A 25311-nucleotide genomic window follows, 5' to 3' on the forward strand; every position below is an offset into this window, starting at 1 on the left:
TCCCAAGCCTAAGCAGAGATGTCTAGCATGAAGCCGTCTTACTTCTGTTAAACTGCAACGTGTCTTCCTTTTGATTCCCACTACTCGGACTGCGATCGGGACGCCCTCTTTGACAAGTCGCCAAGTAAGGGCCCTCCAAGGCCAAGAGGACCTTAGCCCAGGCTTCTTAGGAGCCTTGGTCATAGGATACGAGCGGCAGAGCGGCCGGGAGGAGCGTGGCGAGAATGGACTTGACAACCAGCTGAGGAGGAGGCACGCCCAGCCGCAGCTGGTGGCTTTTCAAGAAGCCTGGAAACTAAGGAGCTTGGCGAGCGGCCTGCCTGTGGAGGTGCGGGGCGTTGAGGCCTTCAGCCTGTTTTTGCTTCCGTGCGTTCTTTCGCGGGCGCTGCAGCAGGCCTGACTGCCCATAGCAGCCATATAGGGTATCCCTGGTCCTCTTGGCCGCACAGCGCGGGGCCGGTCCTGGGTCCGAGCTTTCACGCTGGATACCCACTCAAGAGCTGGTGCTCGAGGGGCCGCAGTTGCGGGAAAGGAACAGAACCTGTCGTTCAGTACTCATATCAAGAGGCGTTGGACTGTGCTGGCAGCCGTTTCTGGAGGAGAATTCTCGCTCTGTGTGGTCCAAGGCGCGGCTAAACAGCTGTTTGCGTGTCTTGAATGACAATCTTATGAACATTTGAGGCAACCAAAGGAGCTTGTGCGGTCCATTTGAGGTGCTCGACTTGACTTGTGTTGACGGTCGCTTCTTGCTCGCTCCGTGTTTCCAGGATGGACGCGGCAAGACCAATGATGAAAAAGAAGAGAAATGAGCTGGAGTTACTGTTGGGCAACGCCGATGCGGCCGGTTCGGCGGCCTTCTCGCCGAAGGCTCCACCGCTTTCGCTCGCAAGCCCCGTGCCAGAAGGAATAATAGAAACAGATGAGCAGCTGGCGCGGCGCCTGCACGAGGAGCTGAACGGAATGCGCGTGAAGCGTCGTGGGAGCAAGGCGGTGACCGAGGTACGTGTGTGCGGTCCCCCGTGCGCGGGTCGTGGAGCTGCATTTGCTCGCTGCGGACCTAATCTGAGCTTGGGGGCACGAGGGCTGCGGCGGGAGGCTGCCAAGCTCTATGTTGGGGTACGGCGAGCACGCATGCAAGGGAGCGTGCAACAGAAGCACCCGTCTGCAACGCTTTACACGCCCTCCACGCTTCTCCGACTCGTTGCTCTTTTCAGGACCAGGTATCGCCTGTGGCCCGCATCACCACGGCGCTGCAAGCCCGCAATAAGCCGGACACGCCGGGCGGCGGGGCGAAGGTCCCGCGGGCTGAGTCCGCTGGCCCAGTCGGCCACAAGGGCCCGTGCGCAACCTCCTCCCTGCATGCCGTCGCCGAGGGTGCAGGCGAGGGCGCGCGGGGCGAGGCATCTCGGAGCGGACAGGCCGCACCCGCTGCAACCGGGGCCGTGCAGGGCCAGGCGCCCGCCTCCGCCACCTCCTCGGGGCAGGGCCAGGGCGGGGGCCAGGGCGGGAGCGCCAGCGGGGCCCACGGCCAGTCGGCGGGAGGCGACGCGGGCGCTGAGGCTGCTCGGCGCAAGCGCAACACGGTGCCTGCACGGGAGCTGCACCTGTTGCTGACGCAGGCGTCGTCGGCGGTGGCGGTGCCCAGCAGCCGGGTAGGTCGCTAGTCCTGAGGCCGGTGCACTGCATGTCGGGTGGGCGCCGGGCACGCCCAGCGGAAGTCGCGCCAGTGTGTCTAATTATTTTTGTGGTATGCTGCAGCACACATGCATCGCTCTTGCTGAACTAGCATATGGTCAGGCTGGGTCTTAGATGGGTACCATTCCGTGAACGCAGGTGGACTCTGCACTGAGCCCTTCGCGGCGCGCTGTCCAGCCGCATCCGTCGGGCGGCGCCCGCGACGGCGCCGCGCCGTCCTCGTCGCACCATGCCCTTGCACCGGCAGGCGACGGGCCGGGCACAGGTGCTGCACCTGCTGGCGCCAGCGCGGGCCGTGTCGGGGACGCCACGGGGCTGCTGTCGGGCCGGCGCGAGTCCGATGTGGGGCGGGCGCAGGGTGGAGGTGGAGGAGGAGGAGGCGCGGCTGCGGCGGCGGGCACGGGCCAGGCACAGCCTGGTGGTGCAGGCACGGGGCAGCCTTCGGGCAGCTCTGGCTCAGCACCGGTGCCGCCGCTGCCCCCGCACCCGCTGGCGGTGGCGCTGCCTGCTGACGCGCCTGCGCCGCCGCCAGTGCTCAAGCTGAAGCAGCGCCTGCTGGCGGGCTACGCGGCAGCCGTGGCGCCGCCGCCTCCGTGCGGTGTTGGGGCGGGGGCGTCGCTGGAGCGCAGCAGTGCGGCCTCGCTCTTCCACTCCCAGGAGCTGGATGCGGCTGCGGCGGCAGCGGCGGGTGCCGCAGGCGCCGCGGCGGTCCACGCAGCCGGGGCGGGCCAGGGCGGCGGCGGCGGCGGCAGTGGTGGCGGCGGCTGCAGCTCCACTGACGAGACGGAGCACGATGAGGCCGCGGCGGCGGCGGCGCAGGCGCCTGGCGCGGGCCGGCACGGCGGGCCCTTCACTGGCTCCCAGGGCATGGCGGCGCCGCTGGCCGGGCCGGGCAGTGACGTGGACATGGACGACGGGCCGCACGACGACGACGACGGCGGCGCCCACCCGCACGACCACCAGCGGCACATGTCGCGCGGCGCCGGCAGCGATGGCGGTGCCGGCGGTGGCAAGCAAGGGGGCGGCGGCGGTAGCGGAGGCAACCCGCTCAAGGTGTCCAAGCTGCCCATGATTCGGGCGGGCCGGGGCTGGTACCGCGGGCGGCTGCTGCGCACCAGCCCCGATGGCGGCCGCGTGTTGGTGGAGGTGCCGGGCGCGCCGGGGCTGGGCGAGGGCGAGGCCGCGCTGACAGGCCCGGTGTGGCTGCCGGCCGTCAGCGACCGCATCTGGCGTGGCTCCGTCAAGGGCAAGGACTGGAAATACCTGGTGCGTGTTTTGGGGGCAGAGGGTGCGGGTGCGGGCTTGCCTGGCGGCATGTTGCACTCCTGGTGCGAGGACACAGGCGGTGACAGGTACAGATAGCTAGCTATGTTATGGGACTGCCTGTGGACTTGAGCACGCCGCTATGCGCCTCCGCCGCTCGCGCACTTCTCATCCCTTCCCCTCGTGCGCTTCCATGTCTACGCAGGGCGACGGCGCGTGGGAGCCCAAGCCCGGCGCCTTCAAGCGCGGCAAGCAGGGCACCGCCATCAACGGCCTGCCACTGCCGCTGCCGGCCTGGGCGGTGGGGCCCAACGGCGAGGAGAGCGCGCCCGCACAGGCGGCGTCGGCGGCGGACCTGCCGGCGCCGCCTCGCGGTGCCAAGCGCGAGCGCGACCGGACGGGGGGCGGTGCTGATGAGGTGGGTGCATGCGGCCGGGATGGCGGGTGGGGGGCATGATTGCGATGACGGGCAGTGGCTCGCTGGCAATGCACATGATTTTTAGCATGGGTAGCCGGTACACCTGTGGTGCGGAGTTGCTGACGGCAGCCCCTCCTCCTCCACCCTGTGGACGCCGCAGGACCCGGACCATCATGAGCGCCCGCGCTCGCACAAGCCGCGGAAGACGTCGCCCTCGGCAACAGCGGCGGCCGCGGCGGCAGCGCTAGCGTCCGGGGAAGCCAAGGCCAAGCGGGGCTCCGCCGGCGGCGGTAAGGCACCGGCGGCGTCCCAGGCTCAGACCCAGGCCGTGTGTGTGAAGCAGGAGCCGACCGTGTCCCAGCCAGCCCCGGAGCTGCTTCGAGCGGCCGCGGCACACGCGCCCGCTGGCGAGGTGCAGGCGGCGACTGTGCCGCAGCGCGGGAGCCCAGCAGCAGCAGACGCAACAGCTGTTGCAGCAGCGACTGTAACAGCGACTGTAACAACGGCTGCCGCGAAGGTGGAGGAGGTCGAGCAGGAGGAGGAGGGGCAGCAGCTGGGTGTGGTCGGGGGCAGCGAGGAGACGGAAACAGAGGATGCCGAGCACGTGCATCGCGAGCCGGAGCACACGGGGAAAGCGGAGCTGGCGCCTGCACCGGAGGCGGGACCCGACCTTGCCGCGCCCGGCCCAGCAGCAGCGGTCCCGGCCACAGTGGAGGTTGCACAGGCCTTAGGAGCAGCAGCTGCTGCGGCGGCTGCTCCGCCTGCTGATGCGGCGGCCCACTCACCTCGGCAGCGGACGTCCGATGCGGGGAGGGCCTCCTCTCCCTCCTCCTCGCAGCAGCCGGCGCCGCCGCCGCCGAAGTCCAAAGCAAAAGCCAAGGCAGCGGAGGCAGCCGCGGCAGCTGCGGCAGCGGCAGCAGCTGCTGCTGCGGCTGAGGCGGCCGCCGCCGCAGCGGCCGCAGAGGCGGCTGCCACTGCTGCCGCCGCGAACGCGGACGAGGTCATGGCCGAGACAGAGGTCAGCCACAGCGTCCGCACCGGCACCCGGGCTGGCCACGCCCACGCTGCCGCGGCGGCGGCTGCAGCGGCCACCGGCGCGGCAGACGCGGCGGTGTCGCCCGACGACCTGCAGGACCTCGCCACCGGTGAGGGCGAGGACGACGAGGCGGCGCCGATGTGGGAGCCGGGCATGGCCTTCCCGCGGCAGCACGCGCCGCGGCGGGCGCAGCCGCGGCGGCAGGCCCTACGCTCTCCGCTGGACGGCCTGCACCCCTCCCACCACCACCACCACCACCACCACCAGTCCTCCCACGCCTACCACCCTGCACAGCACTCCCTGGCGGGGCACAGCGGCGACGAGGCGGACGTGGACGCGGACGGCGAGGGCGCCGGCAGCCTGTACGGCCGCCGGTCCAGCAACGACGGCGGCGACGGCGGCAATGGGCGCGAGGGCGGCCGGCGGCGAGCGGCGGCGCGCGCGGCGGCGGTGGCGGCGGCGGCGGCGCGGGCTGAGGCGGAGGTGGAGGAGGACGAGATGGAGGAGGTGATGCTGGGGCGGCGGCCGGCGCGGAAGACCGACAAACACGGCATGCCCTACGGCTCCACGACACATGGCACCATGGCGGCCGCCGCCGCCGCCACTGCGGGCCCCGGCAAGCGGCAGCAGGGCGGCTACAACGGCGGCTTCGGCGCCGGCGCGGGCGGGGCGGCAGGGCCCCGTGGCGGGCGGGCTGGCAGCCGTGCCGAGGGCTACGGCGGCGAGAGCAGCGGCGCGCTGGAGGACTCGTCCAACGGCCGGGCGGCTGGCGGCGGCAGTGGCGCCATCGGTCTGGCCAAGGCCGGCAGCCGCGCGGCGTCACTGCCGGGCGGCCTGGCGGGCGAGTCGTCCGGCGCGGTGGGCGGCGGGCCCGGCTCGCCCTGGGACGCGGCGGCGGCGCAGTGGCAGCAGAAGCAGCAGCGGCACATGCAGGCGGACGGACTGGGTGCGCACGAGCCGCCGCGCAACCGGCGGAAAGGTGAGGGGGTGCACATGGGAGAATGGGTGCACGCCTGGCTACGCGGGCACCGGGCCTCACAAAGTAGATTGCGGGCTTCCATTTTAGAGAAGCCCACACGTGTTGCATGCAGCATCTAAACACTCGCTGCGCTCTCGTTGCACCCCCTTCTTACCTATCCCACGCCGTGCACCGCAACCCCTGCCCGCAGGCAAGCCCTCCCGCGCGCGCATGGACGGCGAGGGCGACGCGTTGCTGGCGGCCGAGGTGGGCGAGTGGGAGGCGCTGCAGGGCGAGTGGGTCGAGTGGGCGCGCATGCCGGCCGCGCTGCAGCAGATGTACTACCCGGTGGTGCACAAGCCGCGCAAGCCGGTGGACGTGGAGGACTACATGGTGCCGGCGGGCGGCGGCGGAGAGGGCGGCGGCAAGCAGGCGGGCGCGGGCGGCGCGGGCGGCCGGCGCAGCGCCGCGGGCGCCTACTACAGCGCCGACTGCCTGGGGCCGCCCAAGAAGCGAAGGGTGGGTGCGGGGCGCTGGGGTGGCTCGTGGGGGGGGGGGGCCTGGCGTGTGAGGTCTTGGGAGACGGCGTATGCTTCTTTGCCTTTGTGGATTACCGTTGCCTGCAAGTTCTTGCTTATCAATTCATGCTCTGCTCGGGACGCAGGCGTGCGGCGAGTACACGCACCATTACCACGCCCCCTCGCCCCCGCGCGCGGCCTCCCCCGCCGACGAGGAGTACGCCTACAGCTGGGAGGCGGCTGCGGAGGACGAGCCGCAGCCCGACGACCACGAGGCGGACGAGGACTACGAGCCGCCCTACCGACCGCCCGGCGCCGGCCGCCGCTACAGCGCCGCCGGCGGCGCCAGCGACCGCGGCGAGCAGCGCGGCGGCGGGCGGCGCGGCCGCGGCGCGGCGGACCCAGAGTACGAGCTGCCTGGCGGCCAGTACAGCCGGCGGGGCGGGTACACGGAGGCCGAGGAAGAGGCGGCGGAGCTGGGGCCGTCGCCGCATAGGGGCAACGGCGGTCTGTCGGCATTCGCGGGGCTGCTGCAGGCGGCGCTGGGAGACGCAAACGCCGCGCGCAGGGCTGCTGCTGCGGCAGCGGCAGCCGCCGCCGCCGCGCAAGACTCGCGCGCCGCCGTGGTCGCGGCCGGGACGGCAGGCGGCGCGGCCGCTGGCGGCGTAGCCTTGCCCGCGTGCGCGGCGCCTGCGCTGCTGACTGTGGCGTCGGGGGCGGGCGCTGCTGGTGCCAGCCTGGCGGCACACGCGGCGCATGTGGCCTTGTCCGACAGCAGCGCCAACCACAGCGCCGGGGAGGACGGCACCAAGGCAGGCAGCGGCGGCGGCAGCGACGGCTGCGCCGCAGGCGGCGCCGGCGGCTGCACCCTGGCACCGCCTAACGGCGTGACCGTCTCGGCTGCAATGGTTGCAGCGGCGGCAGCGGCCGCGGCGGCGGCCGGGATGGGCGGTGTTGCGTTGGGCGAGAGCCCGCTGCCGCCGCAGCTGAGCTACGGCGGCGCCAGCGGCGCGCTGCTGCTGCCCCTGGGCGGCAGCACACCGCCGCCGCCAGGCAGCGTGGCGCTGCGACCGGCGACGCCCACGCGAGCGCGCCGCACCGGGCGGCCGCCGTCTGTGGCGCTGGGTGCGGGCGCGCCGCTGCCCAAGCTGCCCGCGCTGTCGTCCTCGGCGTCGCTGCAGCTCAAGGGCGTGAGCTCGCTGGGCGCAGCGCCCAACGGCGGCGCCGCCGGCGCGGAGCCGTCGGCCTCGCTGGCGGCGTGCAATGCCGCTGTGGTGGCGGCGCTGGCGGCCTGTGTGGCGCCGCCCGCGCAGCCGGCGCAGCCTGGCGTGAAGCCTGACGTTGTGATGGCGGAGGCCGACGCGGTGGCAGCAACAAGCGCGGAAGCTCGCATAGCCCAGCAGCAGCAGCAGCAGCAGCAGCCTGTCCTCCATCACGCATCGCAGGTGCCGCACTCTGCACCCCTCGAACCCGAGCAACACCACCACCCGCCGCACCCACACAGCCTCCCCAACCCCGCCTCCGAGCTCGCAGCAGCGGCAGCCGCGCCTCGTGCAGAGCCTGCCATGCACGCAGCAGCGCACCCCGCCTCCGCAGCTGCGCACGCCGGCGCCCCTGACGCCGCCGGCATCACCACCACCGCCGCAGCGGGCGGTGGCGCCTGCGACTCCCACGACGCCGCTGCCAGCTCGCTGCTGCAGCTGGCCACGCAGCACGACGACCCCGAGGACGCCGACCCCGCCGCGCTGGAGCGCCGCGCACGGGAGCAGCTGGAGGAGCTGCACGCAGCCGCGGCCGCGGCGGACGCCCACGCGCACGCCTCCGCTGCAGGAGGAGCGGGAGCAGACCACCGGCACCACAACCGGCACCACCACCGCGGCAGCGCCGCAGGCAGCCTGAAGCCGGACCCGGACTCGGACGGCAGCGGCGCCGCCGGAGGCGGCCCCTCGTCGCGCCGCTGGGGGGTGGGCGGCGGCAAGCGCAACGGCTCGTCCGCCACTGTGGCCGGGGTGGGGTCAGTGAACGCCGCGGCGGTGCTGCCGCCGGGGCTGTTGGCGGCGGTGCGCGGGCGGCCGCCGGGTGGCTGCGCGGTGATGGACGCCATCAGCGGCCTGCTGGGGGGCGGCGAGGGCGCGGCGGAGATGCAGCAGCTGGCGCTGCGGGCGGCGCTGGAGCTGGACGCGCACATTGTGGTGCAGCAGGCGCAGCTTGCGCAGCAGGCGGCGGCGGCCGCGCAGGCGCAGCAGGTGGCGGCGGCGATGGCGGCGGCGCTGCCGGCCATCTCGGAGGCGCTGCTGGCGGCTCTGCCCAGCCCGGACGCGGTGGCGGCGGCGTACGGCGCGCGGCAGCTGGCGGCGGCGGGCGCACCGGTGAGTGCGGGAGCGGGCAGGTGCGGGAGGGGGCCAAGAGGCTGGTCGTTGGGTGCGCGGGGCCACAAGGCGGGAGGAGGATTGTTGCAGACGTTGTGAAAGACTTTACCACTTAGTGTTCGTGCCGGTATTGGCAACCCATGCAATTTTTGAATCTGTCTGACTTCCTTTGTTTCCCGGCTGCACTTGCTGTCCTTTTGTGTGCAGACGCTGACCGAGCTGCTGAACAGCCCGGCAGCCCTGCCGCTGTTCCGGTAGCGCGACGGCAGCAGCGCCGGTGCGCCCACACCGCATGGCGGCGCAGGAAAGGTAGCCAGCCAGGTGGTCCTAGGAGTCCCCGGTGCCAGCAGTTCGCCAGGGTGCCCACCCAGGTGCCCACCCAGGGTGCCCACCCAGAGTGCCCACCATTATATGGGCCTATGGGCACAGGGTTGGACACACATGGGGTATTTATAGCGCCGTAACACAGTTGTGTTGTGGCGCGAGTCTTCATTATGTTGGGTGTAGACAACTGCAGGAGTTTGTTGCTGACAGTTTGTACTGGAACGAATGGTTGGCTTCTCCTCAGACCGGGAAGAGCACACCCCATCTAACACCACGTAATGTCTGTCGCAACACAAACGAACCGCAAGTTTTGTCGTTGGGGACACCGGACCGTTTGGACCTACATGTTTGCGTGGGTGTGGACGCAGGGCGCATGCAGCATTTTACAGCTGCTTGCTTCTTGGCTCTAGACTGCGCAGGGCCATGGTGTGGCAGCACCTGCCTCACCTGACACGTTGACACGGAGACCCGCGTGTGAATGTGTGTGTGTGTTGTGTTTGTTTGACGCAGTGCTGCAATGACTGAGCTGCATTGGGTCCGCATGCGGGCCTGAGCTGTATGTGAGGACGACCGTTGTGCCTGTCGCCGCATGGGCAGCGTGTGCAGTTATGTTAAGCATTCGTTGTGTGGTGGTGCCATGAGTAACGATATTGACGCATGGGTGGCGAGCGCAGCCTCCGAATCGCGGCCACCTAGATGTGGCTGTTATGTGAGGTTGGATCCGCCGTATGTGTTGGGTGTCGGCCCGGCAAGTGCCGCGATGCTGCCTGCAGGCGAGGTAGCAGGGGCGGTGAGTGAGGGTCGTGTCTCCTGGAGGATGCGTTGAGCACTGAACACACATCCCACATGCATAGCCACGTCGATGTGCACGGAAGCTCATGCAGTTGTGTCGTGTTGCTTTGAGGCTTGAGAAGGCATTACGATGTGACGTCGCGCGACCCGACAGGTGTGCGTGTTGCAGCATTGTCGTGACGTCGGTTTCTTTATGTGGTCAGATAAGCCCATCGTGTACCGTATCGCGAATTGCGGGGCTCCTGGGTTTGTGGATGCGTTGCCGGTCATCTCAGAACTGGAATGCCTCCTTGCCTTGCACCACGGTGCATGGAGGTGGGCTGGGCGGCGTGGGGGCGGGGTTGGGGCTGTGGGTGGGTGGGTGCGTCACTGTGCGCGGTGAGGGGGCATATACCCCCAACGAATAGGGGCGGGTTGAAAGCGGGGAGCTACGGCTGGGTATACTGGCATTGGCGTGGTGGCACTCCGGTGGGTTACGCAAAGGACAAGAGGCACTGTCGGCATCCCATGAGGTCAAGTGCGGAGGTGTGGGGTTGACGAGCCCCAGAGTTGAATCACATGTACTATTCCCTACGATTGGTGTAACTGTAAGTCTGCGTCGTTTCGGGTCCCTGAAGCGGTGCCGGCTTAACGGCGGTGTGTCCGTGAGCTGGCTCGGCGGGCTCTATGCAAGAGACAGACTCAGCAAAACAAGTAAGCCCGTGTACGGTGGCACGCTTTGGCACTCCGTCAAAGAGGCCCAATCCGCCACAGCAGCCACGCGGTGCGAGAAGGCTCCCGGCGGCGCATTGATGCGGTAGTAGCACAGCTGATGGGCTAAAGCAGGCTCGAGCCTCCAATTCCAGGAGGGGACTAGTTACGGAGGGACTAGTTAATGGAGCTCTTACGAGAGCAAGCCTACTACTAGAGTAGGTCGTCGCCTCGTCGGCGTTGCAGGTGGCACGTCCCTGAGGTCCAGAGCAGATATCGCTCGCGACTCGCGTCAGCAAGTCCCTCTTGTAACCAATGCAATCTAGTTAGTCAGCCGCACCTTCTGTCACGGCTTGCATCGTCAGGGAGCGGCCGGTATGCGCAAGGGTAGGCAACACGCTGGACCCATGTGCCTGTATGCACATGCAAAAGGCGTCGTTGTCGCGCGTGCACTACCCGCCATCGGCTCCTCCGGGCCCTCCTTAAGCTCTCAAGTCCGCGGTCCGTGCGTACCGTACATGCAGCCTGCTGCGCAAACAGCCCGCAGCCCATGGCAGGGGCCTGGACGGGCGTGCGCCTGGGGACTGGTTTGGCAACATGTGCTGCATGTACGAGGTTGGCAGCTTGTGGGCATTTGACATCTAGCTTCGAAGCTCGACTCCTATCCAATCCGGCCCACGCACTCAACGCACCGACGCAGGGACCGCTGGTGCGGCGCTCAGCATTGGCGGCTTGACTGCAGTGACAGAGGCGATGTAGCGTTCCGCGGGCTCTAGGGAGCTGTTCGGTTCGCCCATTGACGGTACCCGCCGTGGCCCGCGACTATGTTGCGAAGTAGGCGCTGGACGGGGATTCCATACCACCGTCCGGCCTAGGTCAGCGGTGTGAGGAGCTGTCAGACCTGCGGATTGCGCAGTGCTAGCCCTCTTACATCGGTCTGGTTACAGCCTGTCGTAGGCGTTGACCAAACAAATTGCGGCTTCGTAAGGGCACGCGGCGAGTGCGGGAGTGGCTTGGATGCCCCCGGTCGGCTGGACAGTGACGTTCGATGGCGAGGGTGGGCTGTAGGAAGTATACATTGGGCGTGCCGGCCATGCCACCGGCTGGCCCCCCCTGGCATGGCTCCAACGCGCAATGGCCGCTGAGGGTTTGCAAGCGCCTTATTGAATCCTCCTGTGCATCTGACCTGCTGTACAAGCCCTTGGGAATGCTATGTCAGGCCTGGTCGAATGGAAAGCCTAGCAGTGTAGAGGTAGGTAGCTGGGTGCCCCTATCAGGTGCAGGGGGGACTCGCGAGAGCTGGCGACCGCACTCGGCACCGCCCGGGGTGCAAGATTTGTTCACGCAGCTTCCCGCGCGCATACTGTTGCAAGTGTATTTGATCATGAATCCCAGCATAATGAAGCCGAGCCCGCCCGGAATGTGCGAGAGGCTGCGCCTTAGGCGGATGGTACGCATGTGCTGCCAGCGCGCGAGACACCGGCGTCGGTCGACACCAGAGCTGCGCATGGCCGTTAGCGCCCGATACCCTGTACATGGCCGTGTGGATGGAGCGGTAAAACTCTGCAGAGGTCTGATACGTGTCTCCCGTATCCGTACATTTCGCCCCATTCCGTTCAGCGAGCTGCTGAGCGGGAGAGGGCGCTGGTGGGACTCGAGGCCTACTCTGCACCTACGGCTCAGACTCACAGCTCTAGACACCCCTGCAACTCTTTTGCGAACAGCAAGCGCGCGCGCGACTGCCAACTGGTGTCAGCTCCCGCTTGTTGCACATTCCTTTGGGCCCTGCAACAGAGCCTTCTCGCCTTCAAACAAGGTTCCTCAGGTAAGCATTTACTTACAGAATGCATTTACGGGCTCGAGGGGCTAGGCGCGCGTGAGGACGTAGCGGTGCACGCGGGCGCAGGTGCCGCGCAGTCGACCGAGCGCGCGACACCGCCGCAACACCTTGCGCCTTGCGGGTTGCGTATTCTTGTGCCGACATGCACCTTGGGCGCATGTTTATCTTTCCGTGTTAGGCGGGAGAAGGGGAGTCAACCGTTGAGGGCAATGCCCGCGTCTGGGTTCCTGCGATGCCCGGCATAAATGGTCCCCCGGTTCAGCCCTTGCGACAACTGTGTTTAAGTCATGAATGTGGCGCTGGGTCGGACCCGGTCGGACCCGGTGTGAGGAAGGCCATGAGGCATCAGCGCCACGCACTCGCGGACGCGGCGTTTTGGGCCGGGTTGTTGCGAATCTTAGTTTACACAGACAAACCAGGGCATTTTGCGGCGATGGGGACAGTGCGCGGGCCACGCTTGCGACTCTCGCATGCCCAACACATGTCCAGGCCACGCGTGTGGCCGAGACCTTTTGTAACGCCGCTTCCGCACAAATGTCTGATCGTTCACATTATTACTGTTCTGTGCAGGTTCCAAGAGCGTCCAGGGTTCCGCTGTCATTAACAACGCCAGACGATGGCCCCCGCCCCAGCTTTCGAGCCGTCCTGCTCCATGCTGTCCGTCTTCAGCATGTGCACCGCGCTACCGCTGGCGGAGCGTGACGTGAACGGCGCCGGCGCCTGCTTCTCAGGAGCCTCCGCGCTGGCGTGCCCCTCCAAACCGGCTTCGATACGCCGTGGGGCGTCGTTCCTCGATGTGGAGGATGCCTGTGTGGGCCTGACTAGCGCCGACCGTGCCTGCTTCCTCATACCTGAGGACAGCGTGTATGTGTCGCCCGCCTGCTCCGCTCGCGAGAACGCCGGCGCCGGCCCCCGCCTGCCGCTGCCCAGCGGCACCTTCACCACCGCCGTCGCCACCTCGACGAGCGGTGCCAGCCTCAGCGGCCTCTCCGCTGCGCCCACCGGCTTTCTGGCGGGCTGCGAGGAGTTTGTCCATGCGTCCGTGTGCTTTGAGAAGGCAGCCCAGGCGCTGGAGGCCGTCACCCGCCCGCCGCCCGCGGTTCCCTCGTGTAGCCCTAGCACGAGCTCCGGTGCCGCGAACGGCGCGCAGGCCGACGAGCCCGCTGCCGGTCTCTTCCGGCGCGTGAGCTCTCTGGCGCCCTCCCCCGCTGCCAGCAGCCATGAGAACCACCAGCACCAGCACCAGGACGGCTCCTGTTGCTCTTCGGCGGAGGCGGTGGAGGCGCCGGCGGCGCCCGTCGTGTCGGACGGTGCGGCGGCCTGTGCGGAGCAGCTTCCCCAGCAGGTATTGCTGCCCCAGGTGCCTCTGGAGCACCACCGGCATGAATACCTGGACGCGTCGAGCGCAGCGCTGCAGCTGCAGGCTCAGCTGCCCACGATGCTCGAGGAGCAGCAGCAGCAATCGCCGGAGGAGGCGGCTCAGCCTGAGCAGTTGCAGCTGCTGCAGGCGGTCCCGGCCCCGGCTCCGGCTCCCCGGGCCTTCCACCACAAGACTGGTGGCCCCTGTGATCACTGCGGCGCCACGGAGTCGCCGCAGTGGCGCCGCGGCCCGCCCGCCAAGCCCATGCTGTGAGTAATGTTATGCATGTGGGTTTAGGGTGCCAAAGGCATTGGCATCTGGGTTGGGGTCCTGCACACGACTATGCTGGAGCTTGTGGAGATAAGGTGTATGAGGGGCCTTGCGATCTGGGTCGGTCACGCGACGGTCCATTTGGGTCGGGTGAAGGTCCATCTGGGTCGGGTCACAGCCCACTTTGGAAACCAATGTGCATGATGCGTGTGCTCAAGAGGTTGACGCCCCCGCCGCCCCATGTGCGATTCCACCCGTTGCGCTCCACCCCCAGGTGCAACGCCTGCGGCACCCGATACCGCCGCACTAACCAGCTCGGCCCTGTGGGCGCACACACGCCGGCGGGCCGTGCTGCAGCCGCGGCAGCAGCTGCGGGCGCGTCCGTGTCTGGCGGCAAGCGCATCAGCAAGGGACACGGCGGCGCCGCGGCCAAACGCAACCGTGCGAGCTACTGAGCTGGCGCTATGGACGCTTGGGACATGGAGCGCTGTGTTGGCTTTGCCTGGTCGCGTGGTTGTGGCCCCCAATTGCGGCTGCATGGCTGCGGCCGCCGCAGCTGACGGACTTGACTCTCGGACGACGCGACTTCGCTTTCGTATTAGTGCCGTTGTTCGGCGGCGTAAGTAACTTCGAAGGGCGGTAGGAGGGGGCAGATGCCGCCTGCAAGCGCAGGCCATGCTAGCACTGGGCGGGTGGATGTCAATGGTCGGATGACATTTGGGTTGTGATCAGGAGCCATGCGTGATTCGTGGGTGCCGTGTGCACGCACCCCGGGCGCTCAGCTGCGGGGGGCACGTGCAACTGCGCACCTGCGATACAAACAGCCGGCGGGGAGCTGTCCGTCCAATACGACAGCTCATAACATTTTTGCCCTGCACCAAAACCAAAAAATTGTGTTGAGTTCATGTTGTTGGTGCGTGACGTGTTGGCGCCTAAAGTACATACGAAACGACAACGGGGGTGTTGTTGCTGGTACAGACGTTGTGTGCTGGGTGTTTGATCGGCACGAACGGATGTGCATGACTGTGGTGTTGGCGATGCAGCTGCAAGCGCGGACGGGAGTGTGTGTGTGTGTGTGCGTGCATGTACAGTCGTGTAAGGTGGAGAGCTGATGATGCGGATGATTCCCTGTGGCGTGTGGCAGGATGTGATTGTTGAGTTGGCTGCACGCACCAGTGGCCGTGTGTCGTACCGTGCGAGGGCGGTTGCGCTGTGTTACAGTCAAGATGTTGTTCGTGATGTGTATTACTGCTGCACCCATTCAAGGAAAGTCAAAATACATGTGCTTATAGCTGCAGTACCGCGACTCACCTGCGGCTGCGGCCTGTCCGCGGATTGTCAGGAGGCTGGGGCGGACATGTGAGGGTGAGAGAGTGATTCTTCGGGTCGAGCTGCACAATTGAGCCGCCCATCATCAAAGTAGCGCATGGACTGAACTCCTGGAGGCCGAACGGACCGGCCGCAGTCCACATCGTGGCGGCCGGTCCGGCATGTTGCACGCGATATCGTACTGGTGTACTGAAGGGCGTGCAAAGTCGGCGCATCGGGACGCAGCTCGTCGGTAGTGTTCGGGACATGGCGTGTGGTCTCCTGGCGTTGGTCTGTGCGCCAATTGTTTCCCTTGTTGCCTCTGCATGCATGACGCCGCAGAAAGAAGATTCATCCTCCCGTGGTGTACGTCTAAAGAATTGTACGGTGAAGCACATGGTTAAGTGTGCTCGTGCGCATTGCATGCATTGAAATGCATAGTCTGTTGAGCGGCGAAAGGTGCGGCGCCAATTCGAGGGCCCGGCCTGTAGAGGAGGCAGTTTCTGTTAAAATGCAGGTGGTACGGACGTAGTGAGGTGCGGCGCTGAACACGAGGGAGCGTGCGCTGCGATCGCATGCAGTGGCCCCGAGGCGAGGGGGGGCTGTAACCGCAACTCCCACCTTGGTCCAGTCATACTCCAAACGCTCTGCCTCAACCCGGGGCGCAAACCATACATGTGGCCTGCAGTCTTGGCGTCGTCCGACCAGGCAAAACGAGCAGCCTCGGGGGTATGGTCACATTGTAATGTGCAGTAATGTGCGAAACCTTTAGGCGATATGTCCCCAACTCCCCCCCCCCGGAGCCCTGTCTGTGCCGCCTGTTTGCCGTTTGAATCCGCCACGCCTTACTGCCGCTCGCCCATTTCCTGTGTGTGCTTCCCCCTGCGCGCGCGGCTCTGGCGTGGCTTGCATTGCTGAGCGATTAGGTGAGTTCGCGGGGTCCCGGTTTCGCGCCGCAGCAGCTAAGCTAGCCACCTAGACGCATGCACTCAGCTTCTTTACCAACGAGCCTTACTTATCACCACTACTACTCCAGACTACTTGCTTTCAATAGGAACTTAGTATTTTAGCGTTAGCCGCCACGGAAACACGGGGGAACCAGCAGCCTGCCGCTGGCGAAACAACGGTATGGAATGCGTCGCGTGTGCCCGCTGTACCTCTGGACGTCGGCACTTCACTTCATATTTGATACACACCATCCCATGGATGGCTACCCCCCGGAGCCCTGACCGACCGATAACCGCGCCCACCGCCGTCAAATCCCTCGAACCCACTCAAACCTCCACCAGCAGCAGGGCGACGCTGCCCGCCCGGATGGGCCCGCCAAAAGCCTTGGTACGCCCCTGCACGGTGCGAAACACAATGGCGCCATCCTTCTCAACCACCTGGGGCGCTCAGGCCGCATTGACCAGCCCGCAGCCATCCACACCGCCGGCGTGGCCTGTCACAAGGCGCCGCCCCCGCCTCAGCTGCTCGCGGCGGATGCGTGGGTGGCTCACGTGGGTGGCTGGTGATGATGTGGCACGCCAGCAGGTCGGCGAGCTCCACGAGGCGCAGGGGGCCGGACTCCTGCAGCACCCCCGCAAAGGCCGTGTGCTGGTAGGTGTGGGCAGCCAGGGGCGCACCGATCGTCTGCGCAGGCAGGCAGGCAGGCAGCCACACGGTTATGGGCGATATGCGCAAAGGGCGGCAATGCGGGTGAACACGCGCCATGCTCACACCAACACGGACTGCTCACGCGATGGCAGTACAGCACGGCATAGGTGCACTCGCGGCATGGGTGCACTCGTACACACGCACACGCACGCACCCGGTCACTGGGCACCAGCAGTGTAACGTTGCCCCCAACCGCCGACCTCCAGCAGCTGGCGGCTGGGCCACTGGGCGCCCATGCCGCCGTCCTCCGCGACTGCCACCGCCACTCCGCCAGGCGCCGGTGCATGGCTGCCAGCTGGCGGTGGCGGGGCAGCGCGCACACTGCCTGCGGGGCGAGGCGGGGCGTAGTGCGGTATGTCGGGGGCCAAGGGGCGGCATGAGGAGGTGTGTTGATGGTGTATGGGCTGTGAGGCCGGGGCCTAGCGAACGCGAGCAAATATCAAGGAAGAGTTCAGTGAAGGTGATACGATTGAGGTGGCTGCCTTGCGGCTTACAGAGTTCAAGTCTTGATATGCGGGTGGAGACCGTGACTGCCTTGCGGCAATCAAGCCATGGCGGTTGGCCGGAGGAGGGGCGGGGGTGGCGGAGGAGGAGGGGGGAGGAGCATTTGCTGAGGATTGGGGCGGTCTGCGCCGGAATGGCGGCGGGGGCCTCGGGGGCGGCCGCCTTGGAGGAGGCTGGAGTGAGGAAGGAGGAGGTGCGGAAGGCGGGGGTGAGGGAGGCGAGGGCGGAGGAGGCGGGGGAGGGAAGACGGGGGTGACGGAGGCGGAGGTGCAGGAGGCGGGGGTGAAGGAGCCGGAGGTGTGGGGGACGGAGATGTGGGAGGCGGGGGTGGAGGAGGTGTGGGAGGCGGGGGCTGGACACTACGGTATCCAGACGCAGGTCGGCTTGCACACCCTCGAACACCTGAACTCGGTGGCTAGTCGGTGCTGATGGTACCCGTACTGGAATAGCCGCTATTAGTGACGGGCCTGTATGTCTTCACCACTGAGCCACAGCGCACGCTGGCGTTGCCCACCAACATGTCTATGACTGCGGACATGTAGATTGACAGGAGGTCGGCCACACTTGCGGCCACACGCCTTCGGAGTCACCGGAGCCCGCAGGCCGCCGGGCGCAGTAGGCCACGGTGGGGTTGTTGCGTTGAAACCTGCTGCTGTCACAGGCAGCATTCTCCAGATAGGACACGGCGACACTGAGCCTGGCTGTGTAGTGTGTAGCGGAGGCCACGTTGATGATTGGCAGTAAGAACGGAAAGGGGGAAGGGGGAAAGGGGGAAGGGGGAAGGGGCAAGCCAACCGGGAGGGCCCCGCTGCGGGAACTCGATGCGACCGCAATGGCTATTGCCCCTCCCCCTTCCGGGGAAGGGGCAAGCCAACGGAAAGCCGTCAGGGTAAAAGACAGTATTGAACAAGAGCATTGGGACTGACTACAGTACTGCTGCACCACGCACAGAATGCAGCGCATCGTATGGCGGCAGCCTTTGTGGCGGGCATGAGGTCCTTGTGAGCTACAGACTTGTGGATTGGGCTGGTTGTGGCGCTTCCAGGGATGTCACACTGGGCTCCATGCTGCTGTGCGCAGCTTATGGGTTGGCAGGGCAGGGCAGCGAGGCACCAAGGGAGGGCGATCTGTGCGGTCTTGGCCTGAAATGGTCCCTTGTCGTCATCTCGTCAACATGCCATGCCAGTTCAACGACTCAAGGCATCATGATGACACGCCTGCTTTGTGCTGTGGTGTAAACGATGAAGATGAACCTCGTGCCTCAGCGGCCACGCACACCCTTTTGGGCCTGGGGGCACTGGGGACATCAGCCCTGCTGGCACTCAACTGCTCCCATGAATGACATCCCACCTGGAGCCGCCAATCTCAAAGGCGCATGCATGAAGGCAGCACAAAAGCTAGGCAATACTACCGCAAGGCTGCTCCATGTCCGGGTATGTCCCCCACGTTCCCAAGATGAGCGCAAAGGAACACCACGGCATTGCGGGCAGCAAGCACCAACACGTTGAATGAACATCAGTGCTGACCAGCACACAAGCAACGTTGCTTCCATTACAAGCACATATAACTGAGGTGAGGTATTACTGTATTCATGTAGCCTCAGCTTACATGTTCAGGCTTTTACAATTTTTCCGCCCACCTCTACCGACGCATCCCCGCCGACCCGCACACCAACACCATATTCCCTGCCCCCTGCAGCCTTTGCGCCTTCCACACCTCATCCCTCACCCAGCTCCTCAGCCTCAGCTAACCACACCGCCCTGATCCGTTCTTCCCTCCTGGGCTTGCCTACTCGTCCTCCTCCTCCGGCGGCGCGGGCTTGGGCGGCAGGTCGTTGCACTCGAGCAGCAGCTGCTGCCCGCCCTCGACGCCAGCAGCGGGGGCGCCCCACTGCGGCACGGGCGGCGGCGGCGGGCAGGGCGACCACTCGCCGCCGGCCTTGATGCCCCAGCCCACGTACATGGACGTGAAGTGGCGGCCCGCGCAGGCGCACACCGCGCCCGGCCAGCGGTTGGAGCGCACGCCCGCCACCTGGTTGCGCGTGGTCACCGAGGCGCTGGCGAACACGGGGCTCCAGGCGGGCGGTGGCACCTTGTCGCCAGTGGCGGCCGGCAGCGGCGCGTCCGTGTCCAGGGTGGCCAGCGGCGGCGGGCCGGCCTCCATCTCCTCGGCCGTCCAGAAGTTCTTCTCCGGCTCCTCCTCCTCGTCGGGCGGGTCGCGCTTGTGCGTCACGGTGCGGCCCTGGCCCTTGAGGTGCGCGTAGCGGTGCGACCAGTTGACGGGCAGCGCCATCTCGCGACCCTTGAGCGGCACCCACTCGTCGTTGGCGGACAGCTCGGCGCTGTCGTCGTCCGCGGTGAAGAAGCCGCGCGGGCAGCACACGGTGGCGGCGCTGATGCGCGCAATGAGGGCGCGCAGGTAGTTGGCCTCGTTGCCGGGGAAGGCTGGGAAGGCGGACACGGGCGCGTCCAGGCGGCCGGTCAGGTAGCGGCGCAGCAGGCGGCTGGCCTTGATCTTGGAGGGTGGGAGGTGGAGGTGGGTGGAACGGCGTGAGTTTGCGGTGCGGGGTCATGTTAACGGGTCTGCGGCACACAGGGCGGCTAGGGCCCAAACACGCCACGCAGCCACAAGCATACACACTACACACACAATCGCGTCGCGGTGTGCGGTGGCGCTCGCCCACGCACCTGCTCGGGCGTGACGTAGGGCAGCTGCTGCAGCGGGCCGCCCAGCGTGTTGGACACAAAGTAGATGTAGGCGTTGACGCCCTCGCCGTACGGCTCCAAGGGGATGGTGCCCTCTTTAGTAGGATGGGGGAGGTGGGGCAAGGCGACCGTCATAACGCAGGCCCAATGCTGGAGAGGAGCTAGGGGGCATGGTTATGGAGGACAGCTGTACGATATTGAGGCGTGCGCGAAGGCGCAACCCCTTTGCCCGGTAGGCGGTCCCTCTAGCACCGCTGTAGGCCTAAGCCGCCTCCTCCACACGCAGACCGCCGCCCTCCGCAGCGACGCTCACCTGGTGCCTCGGGCATGTCCGGGTTGCTCTGCAGCGTGGTCTCAAACACGTAGTAGTCGGCCTGCGTGCCGAAGAACTTGCCGAAGAAGCGCACCGTAGATACGCCCCTGCACGGCGGCAGCCGGGAGGCCAGGCCAAGGCATCCTTCAGTCCCGTTGACGTAAAGCGCTTCCAGCGCCCTCAGCGCTTCCCAGATTCCTATTCGGACTTCCTGCCGTGCCCCTCTCCGCACCCCTCGTCAATCGTCACAGCCCCCGCCTTCTCCGCACGCCCACGTACTCTCTCATCGCCCCACAGTCTGCGTACGCGCGCCCCAATGGCCGGGGTCCATTGCACCCCGTGCCATCTCGCGTCCAATCGCTCAAGCCGTACAGACCGCCCCGCCGCACCCCCGCTCCACCCCGCCCCGGCCCGCGCCCGCCCGGCCGCCTCGCACCTCTTGGCGTCCTCCCCCAGCCTCTTGACCGCCAGCATGGCCGCGTACATCTCCTGCCGGCCCAGCCCCACACCCAGGCCGTCCAGCAGGTCACCGTCGCCCTCCACGTCCTCGCACTCGAACTGGATTAAGCACGATCGGGGGAAGGGACAGAGGGCGAGGTCACCCTCAAACCAATGCCCGGCCCGGATCATGGCGCAATGCAGGCACGCGGGTCGTGCAGTTTACAAGAACGCCTGGTTTCTATCATCTGTGCGGCGGCCCCCGTGTTGCGCACCCCTAACGCCATGCAATACTGTAGTTGCCACCACCTGTTGCACCCCAGTCTCGCAAGCCCCCCACCTCGTTGGGAGCATCCGGATCGATAGGTTCCCCTGACTCGGGGTCAAGCACTGGCTCTGGGTCCCTGCAGCGAGCACGCGATAAGGGCGTCAAGCCGGGGCGTGCACCAGGGGAACGAGCGCGGGCCACGGCCGCGGGGCCAGATAGGCCAACCTCCTTTTCACCTTGGGTGCACGCGTCCCCCATTCGGCAATCACATTCCCTGCCAGTTGCCTAATCTCATAGCTACTCCTCAGAGGACCCAGTCCCGAAGCTTAGGGCCTACCCGAATAGGCTCGCCTTCGCCACGGCAGCTGCCGCAGCTGCAGCTGACTGCACAGCGACGAAGCACGGTAACACACACCAGCGTGTCAGGCAGGCTGCAGGTACGTGAGACGGCACCACACATGACACTACTACGTACACCACCCGTGCGGCCAAACGAATCGGTTGTCACTCACAGCTGCGGGAACAAGGGGCACACTCAGGTTCGCTGCGGGGGGTGTCGACAGCACCGAGGTCTCCAGCGCCTCGACCGCGTTCACAGGCCGATCCTCCAGAACCTTCGCCAACGCTGCTTTAAGGCCTTCATAGATTGATGCGCCTTGTGTTGTCTTCACTTGCTGCAGGAAGGCCAGAGCCTGGCCCACATCCGCGGCCATGGCGCCCGGCCTGGTAAGATGACTAGTAGTCTAGGCTACTGTGATAAGGTGGCGAAACTGCGATTCGTGGAATTAGGCGTAGACGAAGCAATCGAGAGTATTCAAGCTTTTGATATTCAAGGCAAGGAAAAGCTGCTGGTTTATATTCCTGTTGCAAAGACAGTTTATTGCACGTAATTGAATAGCAGTGCATGAACATGCCTATAGTGCTGGGGCTCGTCAATCCAAGTTTGTGAGTGAGTCCAGGGAACCGATGCCCGCAGGTGCAGACTCGAGGTTGGACATAAACCTAGAGACCGAACTCATGCCGATTGGCATCATGCAGCTTGGGCTTAGAGAGCTGCACTCGCCGACACGCTCCTCGCGACACGTCCCTCCGCACCGAGCTTGTTGGCAAGCTGGTGCACCCCCCGGAGGGCATCTCTCACAGCAGCGATTCTGTCCAGAAATGACTGTTAAGGACTGGTGAAGTTGCCGTCGTGAATCTTGTGTGCTTGTACGTGGCATCTGCTGTGCTTCAAGGTGCAGATTGTCGCCCCCCGACCCGCAAACACTGTGTTACTGATGCAACTCCTTGTTTGGCATTCCCTCATGAACTGCCATGTATTTACAGTGTTCTGCCTTCTTCTCCTCATCGCATTTCCATCCAGTTCAGAGCGCACCGGCAGGTCTTGCACTGACCCCGTGCAGTCTCGTCCCCGAAACGTTGACGTGCAGCCCAGGAATACCACCATCAGCCTTACTTCATTCCCTGACTTGGTGGTCCCTGCTTGCAAAACTCTCGGCCACAGTGCTACCCCTCCCACGCAGTGCACTTCTCACGGTCTCACCAAGTAAAGACCCTGACCAACCATTTAGACCATGCATCATCAGCATAACCCCACGCGTCCATACACCGGCACAGGCCGCGCGATCCCCTCTGCTTCTGCGACCATGTGCGCCCCACGTTCCCCACAGCCACCACCGCCTACTCGTCCGCCTCGGCCTCCTCCTCCGGCGGCGGCGGTGCGGGCTTGAGCTCCAGCTCCTGCGTCTCCACCTCGCCCCACGCAAACTCCTGTGCCACAGGGGGCGGCGGCAGCGGCACGAACGGCGCGTTCTTGACGCCCCAGCCCACGTACACGCATGTCCACTCGCTGCCGCGGCCGCCGCAAACCGCGCCCGGCCACACCAGGCTGCGCAGCCCGCCCGCCTGCGTCTTGACCGCCTCGCTGGCGCTGCTGTAGATGGGTGTCCAGGCGGCCTGCTCGCCGGGCAGCTGCGCGTCCTCCTCCAGGGCCGCCAGCAGGTCGGGCCCCTCCTCCAGCTCGTCCTCGTTGTAGAACTCGTCCTCGTCCGCGTCCTCGGGCAGCTCGCGCTTGTGCACCTCGCAGCGGCCCTGGCTCTTCAGGTGCGGCCGGCTGCGACCGAGACAAGACAAGAGAGGGCACGAGTATAGCCATCAGCCGTTTTTAGTGTGGATCACGGCAGATACAAGAGTGCATCGCAGCGGATCGCCCCACCCTTCGGCTTTCAAGGACACCTCACATGCTTCATGCGGCACTGTAACTGTAACTACAGCCGAGGCGTGCATGTTCCAGCACGCATGCCGCCCCTCCCGTGCTCTCTCCCTCCGTTCAGACTCACACGTGCACCCAGGCGGTGGGCGCGGCCATCTCGCGGCCTGCGGGCGGCTCCCAGTCCTCCGCCCGCTCCAGCTCGCCGGTCTCGTCGTTGAGCGAGAACAGGTCGGAGGGCGCCACCACGGTGGCGGCGCTGATGCGCGCAATGAGGGCGCGCAGGTAGTTGGCCTCGTTGCCGGGGAAGGCGGGGTAGGTGGACACATGGCTGGTGAGGCGGCCGGTGAGCAGCTTTTTGATTCGGCGGCTGGCTTTGACCTGGGAGGTGAAGACGCGAGGTAGCAAGATATTAATGTGCGTGAGAGCGAGAGAGCTTGAGGCGCAATGGACATAGGCGCGAGGACGTGCCGCTATTTCAAGTCTGTTGCGGTAGTAAGGCACGGCCGCTCATGGCCGCCCAACGCACCTGCGCCGGCGTGACGTCGGGCAGGCGTGTGAGCGGGCCTCCCAGGCTGCTGCACACCAGGTAGGTGAACTTGTTGGCGCCCTTGCCTGGCTCCTCGACCGGCACCTCGGGCGCGGAGGAGGAGGCAGCTGCAGGGCAGGCGATGCGGAGGGGTGCACACGCGTATGAAGAACAGTGCAATAATGGCCACACCACACAGTACCCAATATGAACGCTGCGCAAGATGCCCAGGCTGCCCTCACCTTCCCCTTCCACACGCTCCGGCGCAGGCGCCGCGGGCGCTGCCTCCTTGGCCGCCTCCTTCTTGAAGGCCACCTCGAACACGAAGTAGTCCGAGTACAGCCCCAGGAACTTGCCGAAGAAGCGCACCGATCGGACCGCAAGCTTGGGGTCCTCGCCGATGCGCTTGGCCGCCAGCGCGATGTTGACGCCCAGCTCGCGGCCCAGGCCCACGCCCAGGCAGTCCAGCACCGCGGCCGCGCCCAGCATGTTCTCCGCCTCAAACTGTGAGACCGAGGAGGGAGGAATTGTTCGGGTCGGGAGATTTACGGCGAAGCAATGGTAGGCAGGACGAAAGGGGAGAGGCAAGGAGGCCGCGCCAGCGCCGCGAGCGTGCATGGATTGTGGGAATGGATTGTCGGCGCGGATGGGTCCGGCACTCCTGGAGTGATCTAGCTCAGCCCCTGAGCATGCCCACATCCACCTGTCGCTGTCTCGCAAGACCGCGCCCCTGCCAGCCCTTTGAATCCGCACTGACACTCTTCCTCTGTTGCGTTATCTCCGTGCCTCACCTCATTAGGCGGATCCGCCGGCACCGGCTCTCCCGTGGCTGGGTTGATGGGGAGCTCCGGGTCCCTGCACGTGAGCCGCACCACGGCAAGCCGCATTGTGAAGCTACGAAGTGGAAGCATGCTCCAACACTTCTCAGTGGTCCCCTGAGCCAGCATCGCTGCCAGACGCCGCCGTGACGCCAGCAAACCCCGTGCCTTCATGTCTGAGGGAGATGTTGGCATTGCCCTTGCATCCGCAAGCTGTGAACGCAACTTACCCAAAGATGCTTACAGCCGCTTGCGTTTGCGTCGCATCAGGAGCCACCTGTGTAACGTAATACGGGCAGCCCGGGCATACGGCGTCAGTGCCTGAGCGATGCAGGGCCACCGACAGCTCCCATTGCACCCCACTCTCTGCGCCTGGGCCTTAACGCGTCCACGCGTTGCACGCAGTACTGCACCACACCACGGGAGCTTCATGCAGTAGGCTCGCCTCCTCCCATCCCCAGCCCCCACGCACTGGGATGGGCACCAGCGGGGATGACTCCTTCGGGTCGAAGGTGGACTTCTTCACCAGCAGGGATGTCTCCAGGAGGTCCACCGCATTCTTTGGCTGGTCCTCCAGCACCTGCAGCACGCGTTTGCCGCGAGTATTAGCTCAACATAGCTTGCTGACGATGCCCGACAACCACTCCAGCCTCGCAGGGCGATGAGTCGCGGCCCCGCGCGACATGGCCTTGCCCCAGTTCAAGCATACTGCAATTGCGGTGATAGCTGTACCTTGCTAACTAGTTTGACTAGGTGGTCATACATAGACGTGCCATCCTGGGGCGAGTGCACTTGCAAATAGGCCAGCGCCTGGGCGACGCTGTCCACTGCCGCCATTGCGGCAAGAGAGCTAAGCAAAAGCTCAAAAGGACGTTGTAATTTGAGAGCAGTCAATCAATATCGATGTTGCCAAAACTACCGATTGTCGTGCAGGAAAGAAGCTATAGAGTACTGGTGTATTTGTAGATACTTTGACCTGCCAGGAAACTAGCCGGAGTGTTTCGTTACAGCCCGCCGAGCAACTTCGAAG

At 65.9% G+C, this 25311-nt stretch overlaps 5 protein-coding genes across 5 annotated transcripts; 3 read left to right on the top strand and 2 right to left on the bottom strand.

Annotated features, from left to right (window-relative positions):
- The first annotated feature begins 20 nt into the window (after window positions 1–20).
- Window positions 21–9976, top strand: CHLRE_05g242650v5 (uncharacterized protein). Its single transcript, XM_043062430.1, has 9 exons — window positions 21–328; window positions 768–999; window positions 1215–1652; window positions 1834–2961; window positions 3164–3376; window positions 3537–5391; window positions 5582–5889; window positions 6035–8257; window positions 8465–9976. The coding sequence occupies exons 2-9, from the start codon at window positions 769–771 to the stop codon at window positions 8513–8515; spliced, it is 6447 nt and encodes a 2148-aa protein (XP_042924717.1). The 5' UTR covers window positions 21–328; window position 768; the 3' UTR covers window positions 8516–9976.
- Window positions 9977–11677: 1701 nt separating this feature from the next.
- On the top strand, window positions 11678–15599 carry CHLRE_05g242600v5 (uncharacterized protein). Its single transcript, XM_043062428.1, has 3 exons — window positions 11678–11888; window positions 12474–13532; window positions 13808–15599. Exons 2-3 carry the CDS (start codon window positions 12520–12522, stop codon window positions 13986–13988), a joined length of 1194 nt encoding a protein of 397 aa, XP_042924718.1. The 5' UTR covers window positions 11678–11888; window positions 12474–12519; the 3' UTR covers window positions 13989–15599.
- Window positions 15600–15837: 238 nt separating this feature from the next.
- CHLRE_05g242602v5 (uncharacterized protein) lies at window positions 15838–17759 on the top strand. Its single transcript, XM_043062429.1, has 4 exons — window positions 15838–15967; window positions 16134–16280; window positions 16375–16440; window positions 16704–17759. The coding sequence occupies exons 2-4, from the start codon at window positions 16204–16206 to the stop codon at window positions 16843–16845; spliced, it is 285 nt and encodes a 94-aa protein (XP_042924719.1). The 5' UTR covers window positions 15838–15967; window positions 16134–16203; the 3' UTR covers window positions 16846–17759.
- A 132-nt stretch (window positions 17760–17891) lies between these two features.
- On the bottom strand, window positions 17892–21606 carry CHLRE_05g242550v5 (uncharacterized protein). The gene is made up of 7 exons (XM_001700677.2): window positions 21238–21606; window positions 21063–21109; window positions 20798–20861; window positions 20456–20577; window positions 20020–20126; window positions 19689–19801; window positions 17892–19515 (listed from the first exon to the last, which is right to left on the bottom strand). The coding sequence occupies exons 1-7, from the start codon at window positions 21436–21438 to the stop codon at window positions 18790–18792; spliced, it is 1380 nt and encodes a 459-aa protein (XP_001700729.1). The 5' UTR covers window positions 21439–21606; the 3' UTR covers window positions 17892–18789.
- A 427-nt stretch (window positions 21607–22033) lies between these two features.
- CHLRE_05g242500v5 (uncharacterized protein) lies at window positions 22034–25267 on the bottom strand. The gene is made up of 8 exons (XM_001700676.2): window positions 25014–25267; window positions 24754–24861; window positions 24512–24558; window positions 24255–24318; window positions 23706–23967; window positions 23464–23591; window positions 23065–23315; window positions 22034–22838 (listed from the first exon to the last, which is right to left on the bottom strand). Exons 1-8 carry the CDS (start codon window positions 25116–25118, stop codon window positions 22406–22408), a joined length of 1398 nt encoding a protein of 465 aa, XP_001700728.1. The 5' UTR covers window positions 25119–25267; the 3' UTR covers window positions 22034–22405.
- Window positions 25268–25311: the final 44 nt, after the last annotated feature.

This window comes from Chlamydomonas reinhardtii, chromosome 5 (genome assembly GCF_000002595.2).
Source record: "Chlamydomonas reinhardtii strain CC-503 cw92 mt+ chromosome 5, whole genome shotgun sequence".
NCBI classification, from domain to species: domain Eukaryota; kingdom Viridiplantae; phylum Chlorophyta; class Chlorophyceae; order Chlamydomonadales; family Chlamydomonadaceae; genus Chlamydomonas; species Chlamydomonas reinhardtii.